Here is an 8,975-nt window from a genome sequence, read left to right as displayed (position 1 = left end):
GAAAACTCTTCTTTAATCGATCCTGAGCTAATACAGAACACGCTCCAGCAATTGTGTAGCAGACATACATGATTGCAGTGGTTGGAGGTGCTTGCAGGGGCTTGCAAGTGCAGACAGGGTCAGTGAAAGTCCTACTGACGATTGTTTCTGTCACTTCTTGCAAGCAGATTTCATCCAGAGCTAGGACCCAGCAGAGGTCAGTGGTCTTCTCTTCCCCATCCTGAAGCTGGGCAGGTCCTCGGGCCCCTTTCCTGTAGGGATGCAGGTCATTTACCAAAACAATGAAATAGTCCATAGGAAAAAGAAGAAAAGTCCCACCCCATGGCAGGGGCCTGGTTTGTCATGAAGACCTGAAATCAAAGACACAAATCTAAAAGCAAACACCAGTGAGCGAGATCTAAAAGTTTACAAGCGCCAAGACAGGCAGGCAGCGCACAGCAGGACTGAGCCATCCTCAGAGTCTGGGAGAAATGCGTGGTGCCTAGGGTGGTCCCTTCAGGAGGAGGAGGACATGGAGGCATGGTGTTCACACTAGAAACGAATCCACAGACACTGTGCACCATCCCCATGACTGCTGCCAGGTGCTTCCCAGTCCAAGTCCCAGCCAAACATTCCCAGCCGCCCCACAGCCAGGGAAGGTACACAGGTAGGGCTACAGGGCATGCTGGTATCCTCTTCCAGAAAGGTGACCTTTGGTTTCCTTAGTTCTCTGTCATCAAGAACTTCAGATTATTTTTTTATAGGCGCCAGGCTGCCATACAGTGACCGAGACCTTCCCTCTCCCTGCTTCCCAAGCATGGGAAGTGGGAGCTGGGCTCCTCCGGACCATATCTACCGCCTGTGGCTTTTTTATTTTGTGAGAGGAGCTCAAGCCTCCCCAGGACAGGGTGTGAGGAAAGTTCAGCAGCAAGATCTGTGCAGCATGGTGACCACGCTTGTCCTAAGCTGGAGAACAGCTTTGGTTTTCTTACATCCAGTTTTCTGAGGAGCAGAAACACAGGCCTAAGCAACAAGTTACTGAGCAGTGCACCAGAAACATACAAACAGTAAATGAGAAAAGGTGGGTTTACACTAAAAACATCTGCTGTTACCTGACTACTACTCTGAGTGTCCTGCTTTCAGCACATTGACTCAGCCTTTGAGATACCATGCAAGTTGCTTAATATTCATATCCAACAGCTCCACCCATTGGCATACAAAGTACCAGGGATTACAATTTTTTGTCCAGAGCCAACAATGAGAGAAACATTGATTGATGTAGAGCAAACCCAACTGACCCATTAACACTGACAAATTATTATGGTGTGTCTAATGCAGAGTGTACTGATGGTGTATGAGGGAGACACACGAGTTTCTGGGCAAAAACCACTAAGCAGCAATACTCAGGCATACTAATCCTGTCAAATAACATTGCCCTGCCTATCAGTTGTCCTAGCCCCTAATCTGATTATCCTGGCTGCTGTTTCAAAATTCCCCAAACAAGGGATTGTCCTGCTGAGTATTTGACAAGGTTTAAGAATTACCACAAATTAGTATCTTTAGCAATAGGAGTTCTCGTATTTGGGGATAACTTCTTAAAGTCACACCTGCCCTTTAACAGATGCGCACTTATGCTACTTATATGCTGCCTCGATTAATATACAAAGAAAAAATACTGCAAAGGAAGTGCACCACAAGGATTAACAAAACAGCAGTTGGCTGTTCTTGCACCTCCACAAAAATCCACCAACTTGTTAGCTTTGTTTATATAAATTAGTTACAACATGCGCATGATACTGAAATATGGAAAAGCACGTGTGGAACTGCAAAATAGTTTACAAGCAGAATAAATGCACATATGAAATTCAGCATTATGCATGAGTTTGCAAGATTTCAGGTCACTCAGCTCTATCTACCATGTCCTATTCAGAACAAGCTCCCCAGGAGGAGGTGGAAGCTGTATTCCTTCCCTAGCCCCTAACTGCCCAGTGGTGCAGCACAGGACTAGAGAATACCAGGTTGGGAAGGAGTTCAAGAATCATCTGGTCCAACCTTTCTAGGCAAGCATGAGCTAGAGTAGATGACCCAGCACCCTGTCCTGGTCTCCACAGCCTCTTACCTGCACTCGCTCACAACAAACATGGTGCTAGGAGCTGTTTCTGCATGGGGAGAGGGACTCTGATGTGCAGATCATGTCTGCTGTTGTGTCCTGAGGCAGCACGCTGCCAGAACGGGTGTTCCTGCAGGGAACATGGCCTATGGCTTCACAACAGCCCTCACTCTGCTAACTGCAATTAATGGAAGTGCAGCAGCAGCACACACACCTTTAGTGCACCGTTGGACCCAGAGCTCATGGGATTACTAGCAGAGCTTTGCATTCCCAAAGCTTGATCTGTCCAACAGAGTAATTATGACCCACTAAAACCAAAACACCACAATTGCATTTAACAGTTCTGAAACTAATAAAAGCAATAAAAAAATGTGATCTATATTAGCAAAGTACTCTTTCATGGCAAGGCAAAGTCAGTTACTGATACAGAGTAGGTCCTGAAATTTTATATACTAAGGCAACCAAAATGCAGCCATTGCAGCTTGAACTATAATTGCTCTTCCCTCCCTTATTCCCCCCCTCAAAAGATATTACTTATTTTGGGAATGGTTAATTGCCTTTTAAAAATGCTTTATAAATACCATTTTCTATATGAAGGATGCCATTTCAGGTAAAATGAAGAATTTTCATTTGTAAATTAAAGTGAAATCCACTTAAAACTGTTTTCTTAAGAGTGTCCTTGCAAAGAAAACTAACTACAGGCTGTGGCAGCAACCTATTTTCCAATAGGTTCACATGATTACAGTACTCAAACACACACATTCGTGTTATCTGCCATTGTCACTGGACAAGGGATACTGAAAAGTTTTACCACGGTAGCAACCGTTTCTTGCTATACTAAATGGTGTATTACTATAATAGTAACTTGTGATATTTAACAACAAAAAATACCTGTTAAGAAAAGCCCTGGACAAATGGGGGAAAAAGAGGTCTCACTTTACAGACTTGTGTTTCAAGCAAGCTATAAAGTTATCCTCTTAAAGACAACTCCACAGAAAATCCTTAAAAGATATATAAAAAATTAAAAGCCCTCCATGCTGCTCAATTCAGCAAATCTGTTCAATCATAAGCTACTCAAATAGCTCCAAATGAAAACCATGAAAGTAGTTTCCAACTAGGAAAGGACCCATTGGTGCTCCTGGTGATGCTAGAAGTCCTGCTGGGCAATGACTACACTGAGATGGAGGCCAGATTCCAGTTGTCACGCCTGTTCCATGTCCTCCCCACACACACCGCGTGGGAACCTCCACCACCGTGAGTTCAAGATAGTGTCTGGAGCTTTTGCTTGACCGGTTCACCTACACACTTCAACCTGTGCATGGGCATTCAGACCTCGGGATAAGCAAATGCCACACGCACTCAAATCCAGTTAATCCAGACTTGCAGAATTTTCTGTTTTATTTTGGCAGACCTGTTATTAAAAAGGCATTATGAAGAGTTCAGATCAAATCATACAAAGCTCGAAAAGAAAAAGAGAATCAAAGCTACTAAGATAGGTAGCTGTAGTTTGCCCTAGAGAGAGGAAGCCGGAGAAATGCAGGTGTCACTGAAGCAAAGATTACAGACAGAAAAAACTCAGAACGGCATTTACAGATTCACACACAAGACAAGATCCACAGATTATGAGGACACTATAAAAGGGAGTTAAAGAAGAACAGCAGCAAGCTTCCTCTGAGGAGGTTGCCACTAACCCGTTGCACAATCTCTCATGCAGTGTTAAGCATGACAAAAGAGGTGTGCTGAATTAGGGCACCCTGGGAGAAGCAGGACCGCAGGGGAGGTGGGTGATGGGGACTGGGCACTTCTCCCACCCGCACACCAGCTACCCAGGGAAGGCTCAGTCCCTGCTGTCTACGCACTTCTCCTTGGATATATATGTGGAAGAAGTAAACTTTGGAAAAAACCAGCAGCTCTGTATACAACTGTGCAAGTTATACAAAGATAGTTTAAGAGATCAGGAAAATTTCCTTTCCTCTGGCTCCCTGAATGACTGCAGCCGTACAAGAAGGGTATTGCTTCTGATTCACAGGTTTGCCAGTTTACAGCTTTTTCACTGCATGTTATCTAATGACCAGATGACTAACTTGCAGGAAAGAAAACTCACTCCTGGCCCAAACAGATGGAAAAGGCCACTTGATGGCAAGTCCCAATTTTTCACTTCTGGAAAACTAACAAAGCTGGAACAAGCAATTTTCTTTCTGCATTGGATATAGTCAGCTGAGAACAGAAATCAATGCCAAGAATTAGCCCTGGAAGTTAGCACTAAGGTGTCAGCTCTCCCTAGTTCAGAATAGGAACTAGTCTAGTAGATGGTGATAATGTTTTAGTAGGAGCTACCTTTATCTCCTTCTTCAGCAGTTACGAACAGCTACGGATTTAGGACTATTCAAAAATGTAAACATTACAGGATTTGCTTTTAACTAGTTTCTCTACCACATCTTAAAAGTGAACTAACAGAAGGGCTTAAGTCAAAGGGAGATGAGGTGTATGATTTTAATAAACATTTTTCTTATTAAAATCTTGATATAGTTTAAATATACCATACAGAGGAAAAAAAGCTATTTATAAAGCTACATACACATTTCAAGTCAATGACGACAGCATAAATCATTCTAAAGTCCCTCTTCACTTATCAGAATGCCTTGTGTGTGTATATATGGTGAGCTACTGTGAGTTATCTGCATAATTTCTGTCTAGCTATACATTACAGGACTTAAAAAATGTTTAAGCTATATACAAATATATATACATATAACATATATTTATATGTTATACATACACATACACTTATATACATATACACACAATACATATATATATACACACATAGTACTTTACATTTATATATGGCCTTTCATCCAAGGGCCTTGGATACTTTTTAATACATCAAGTCTCACAAAGCTTTGTGAGGTTGGGAGCTTTATTTTACAGACTGTAGATTTGATGCCTATTCTAAACAGTTTGCTTTGTTGCTTTCTACTAACTTTACACATTTCAGTTAGAGGCGTTTTTGGTAATGGAAATAATGACACCAGTTAGAAATCCAGGCATATGTTGCTTTGTACCCTTGTAACTATCCTCCTTAGTATACGAGAACAGCCACACCAGCATAAATTTTCTCTATACTAATACACCTATAGCTAAACTGTGTAGCTATACTGCTTTTCATTTTTCATTGATGCTAGTACAGTAAAATCTGATACAGTTTTGAACTTAAGATACACTGGAGATCACAACAGGAAATCCCGACTAGACTCCAATCCTCAAACACTGAAACTGCCCTTTTCTAAGATAATTGATTTAGGAGGTATTAGTACATGCAGAAATAATTCTACATCTGTTTCCTCAGTTACCTGAAGCTTAACTACACAGTAAGTCTGAATCAGTCAGCCTTATTTAAAAAACAGGATTTTCAACATCAATTTGGCAACTGGTGATCAGAATTTCTGTTGTCAACTGTCCTCCATACCTCTAGCAATTAAATAAATGCTGAAAACAGAGGCTTTTTTGAAAATCACAGCTGTGGGTAACTTCTGGTCATCCTCAACTAGCTGACAGAAAGGAAAACCCAGTGGAACTCTGACAAAGGTGAATTCCACTTGGATTTTGACAGAACGATAATTTAGCTCTTCCCAACAAAAGGAAGAAAAAAATCACGAACATGGACTCATGGGGTTGGAGAAGCAAGAAAGAGGGAGAACAACATCACCACCACAAAAGCTCTTAACCTTCAATACTTCAGCCTGCTAAGCTTTCAGATACTTGTTTTGACACAGAAAAAGTAGCTCCTTCCTTTATTAATCACTTCCTAACTCTCAAAACTCTCTCAAGCATTCGGGAAAACAAGTCCTAGGTTATGGTCAAAGACTGCCCTCCCCAAAAGCAACCAACCACTTCAAAAGTGAACATACAGCAGAACCCACTACAACACGGTTTGGGAATTTTATTCTAACCTAATTACCTTGAGATTTTTCAGAACAAGCCACTTTCCCTTCAAACCAATTCTGTGAAAAGAAGGGGTTGCCTGGCCTGTTTCATTCAGGATTCTCTGCTAACTGTAAAATGTGGGCTGAATGTCTTCTGCAGGTCAATTTTTCAGTTACAAAATCCAGATTTTTAATGAACAACTATGTTTAGTGTATGCAGTTAGCTACAGTATAAATGGCTAAATAAATAAAAACTATTGTTTCTTCAGTATGACTTGGTATTTTGTCTGTAATTTCTTTATTAAAAAACTGTAACAAGATACTTAAAAAAAGGCTAGATACAAAAGAAGTTAAGCTGCTCACGAACATTAAAGTTTTCCAAAATGTATCTTCAATAATCATGATCTTATAAACATTTTACAGTTACCAGAAAGTGCCCAGGCTGAGTTTACATAGTTAGATAACGTAGTACAAGTGTCGGGTTAGAACTGGTAGTGGAACAATCTCCTGCCTGTCTGTTCACTGAAACAGGGATACAAAAATGTTGATTGTGAACTATGAAATACTGTGCATTGGCCTCATCATATGTACAGGAAAAAAAACCCAAACCAAAACAAAACCCACTAAAGTTACAGATTACATGCAAAATATTAGTGATGGTATCTGATGTGCCAGAGTTCAATGCAATCAGAACAAAAATTGCAATGAAAGTGGTTTCATAAGTGAACGATCCCAACTCTGGGATCTGAGCTGTCAGGAACTTTTTACAAGTTCAATATACATGATACACAACTGCAGCCAACCACAAATTAAACACCATTTAAAAATAAAAAAAGTTAAAATAAAACACAGAACATACTTAATTTTTTATTTCGAAATTCCCTACTCCCTCTATACAAGAACCTTTGCTGAAACACTTTCCACAAAGGCAGCAGTGAATTTTCAGAACATTTTACATATTTTCCCTCAGCAAAAAGATAAATCACAGTGTAAATTATATTGTTCTGCTGTCATCTTTGGCTGGGGTTAGGCAAAGGAGTTGTTGACCAGCAAACTGTTGCAATCAGATCTTGCCAGTGCTCCTTAGGCCTTTACGTTACAAATTTAGTACAGGAATGTTTGCATTTAAATCTTTAAAGTACCACCAGGGGTATGACAGCATTAACTTTCATAAACTTTTATAGACAAATGGAAAAATCTACAAAACTTAGCTAGTAATATTACACAGCAATACACACTTTTTATACTCTACACAAAACCAAAATTCTTGGTCTTAATGGCGAGTAACAATTTCTGTTTCAAAATCTGCTTAGAGGAATAGAGTGGGACATAAAGGCGAGAAATGCAAGTGTTTGCTGTAGGAAGATGTTGGTCATCTGGAGGTCTTATTGTGATTGATGGCATAGGCTGGAATCCCTCCTCGCTGGCAGGCAATGATGGACTTGAGGTCCAAAAGTAAACCTGAAAAAAGAAGACAGCATTTAAAATGTTGCTGTACAAGGCTAAAATCTGTATTGCCTACATGTTGTGTAGGGATAGATTAAAGAACTGCACAGTCACAGCAATTTCGATCATACTACATTCTGTTCAATATTCCAACTAACTCAGGGGTCATGCTACATAGTTTTACAGTAGCTTCCTTCACTTCCTTCCTTTGACTGCTCATTTAATATACTTCTGTTAAAACTGATAAAAGCAGCATTCAAAATGATCCTGCATCAACAAATCTTCAGCAAATCAAATGTCGCCAGATCCATCTGAGGAGATGGTGACTGCCATCAATACAAAATGCATCAGAAAGACCTTGCAACCAGTCAGTGGCTACAGAATGTAATACTTGTACAGACAAAAGGCAGCAACAGAGAATATTTGGTTTATTGTCTCAAGTGTGATATAATGACTTGCAGAGCAGAGTCACTACCAAACTGTAGCCACAGATATGCCTTAACAAATGTGTTCTAGATTTTCCGCTTTTCAGATTAGTCCTTGTTTCCTTTTAGCAAACTGTAAAGGAAAGATAGTAACTTAAGTAGTAGGAAGTTAAAAGCAAATAGTTTTAAGCAGCATTCAATGAACACAATTTATAGGCAACTTTTCCAAAATGAACCCCACTGAACAGTATCTTGTTCTTTCATGCTTCTCATCAGCTATTCCTAAAGGGCTCTGAGAAAGAGATAGTGTCATTACTGACATCTTTCAGCGAGGACACAGGTATTGCCCTTAGGATACACAGATAATCCAGGGAGAGAACTCAACCTCAAAACACCACTAGCCCACAACACAGCTGAAGAACCATAGTTACTCAGTTTAAGAATGACTGTGCAGACACTGTAACTCTGCTTCCATAAGAGACCTGTGAATACGGGTAAGAACACACCACACTTTCAGTTGCAAGGAAGGTCTAGGATTCACACCTGATGTTTCCAGAAGTGAGAGTCTAATCAAACCCTACTACCCTGCTTTGCTACCTTAACTCTTCACATACAAAGTCTCTGCAGGTAGACACAGTTAAAAACAGTAATGATGCCAAAGTTATTCCAGTTCTTCTGCACATTTCCCGTGGGAATGGACAACTTACAAGATCTTGTCTTTCTGTCATACTCATCTTCTCAACTATGGACCAAAACCAACGCTTGAATTGCAAAAGCTTCTCAGCATTTTCTCCTGTGTGAAATAAAAAAAGATACATAATTCAGCTGGTGATGGGACAATAAATATTAAGAAATCTGTTTTACATGTACTGCAAGTTGGATCTCAGCTACAGTCTCATTCATAAAATCCTGATATTGGAGACACTAGTAATTTCTAAAACACATAAACTAATACACATAAACTAATACACATACTTTTGAATGTAAAAGCTAACTCTGTAATACCTCAATTGAACCCTCACCCCCTCCCTCCCAAAAAGCCTAACAACAGCTAAATATAGTTTAAAAATTATGTAAGAAATATAAGAC

The 8,975-nt window shown here is 40.1% G+C and overlaps 1 protein-coding gene across 17 annotated transcripts in view; it reads right to left on the bottom strand.

Annotated features, from left to right (window-relative positions):
• Positions 1 to 6,014: 6,014 nt before the first annotated feature.
• The window catches only part of UBR5 (ubiquitin protein ligase E3 component n-recognin 5), an 85,708-nt gene continuing 82,747 nt past the window's right edge, over positions 6,015 to 8,975 (bottom strand). For all 17 annotated transcript variants that reach the window (XM_030495533.1, XM_030494404.2, XM_030494746.2 and 14 more), the window contains 2 exons: positions 8,594 to 8,679; positions 6,015 to 7,476 (listed from right to left, as the gene is read on the bottom strand). In XM_030495533.1, the coding sequence (XP_030351393.1) occupies positions 7,264 to 7,476; positions 8,594 to 8,679 (299 nt within the window). In that variant the 3' untranslated portion in view covers positions 6,015 to 7,263. The remainder of the gene's footprint in view (positions 7,477 to 8,593; positions 8,680 to 8,975) is intronic.

Source organism: Strigops habroptila, chromosome 1 (assembly GCF_004027225.2).
Source record: "Strigops habroptila isolate Jane chromosome 1, bStrHab1.2.pri, whole genome shotgun sequence".
In the NCBI taxonomy this organism is placed as follows: domain Eukaryota; kingdom Metazoa; phylum Chordata; class Aves; order Psittaciformes; family Psittacidae; genus Strigops; species Strigops habroptila.
Note: the sequence above shows the minus strand (reverse complement) of the source record. Positions and strands in the feature narration are given on the sequence as shown.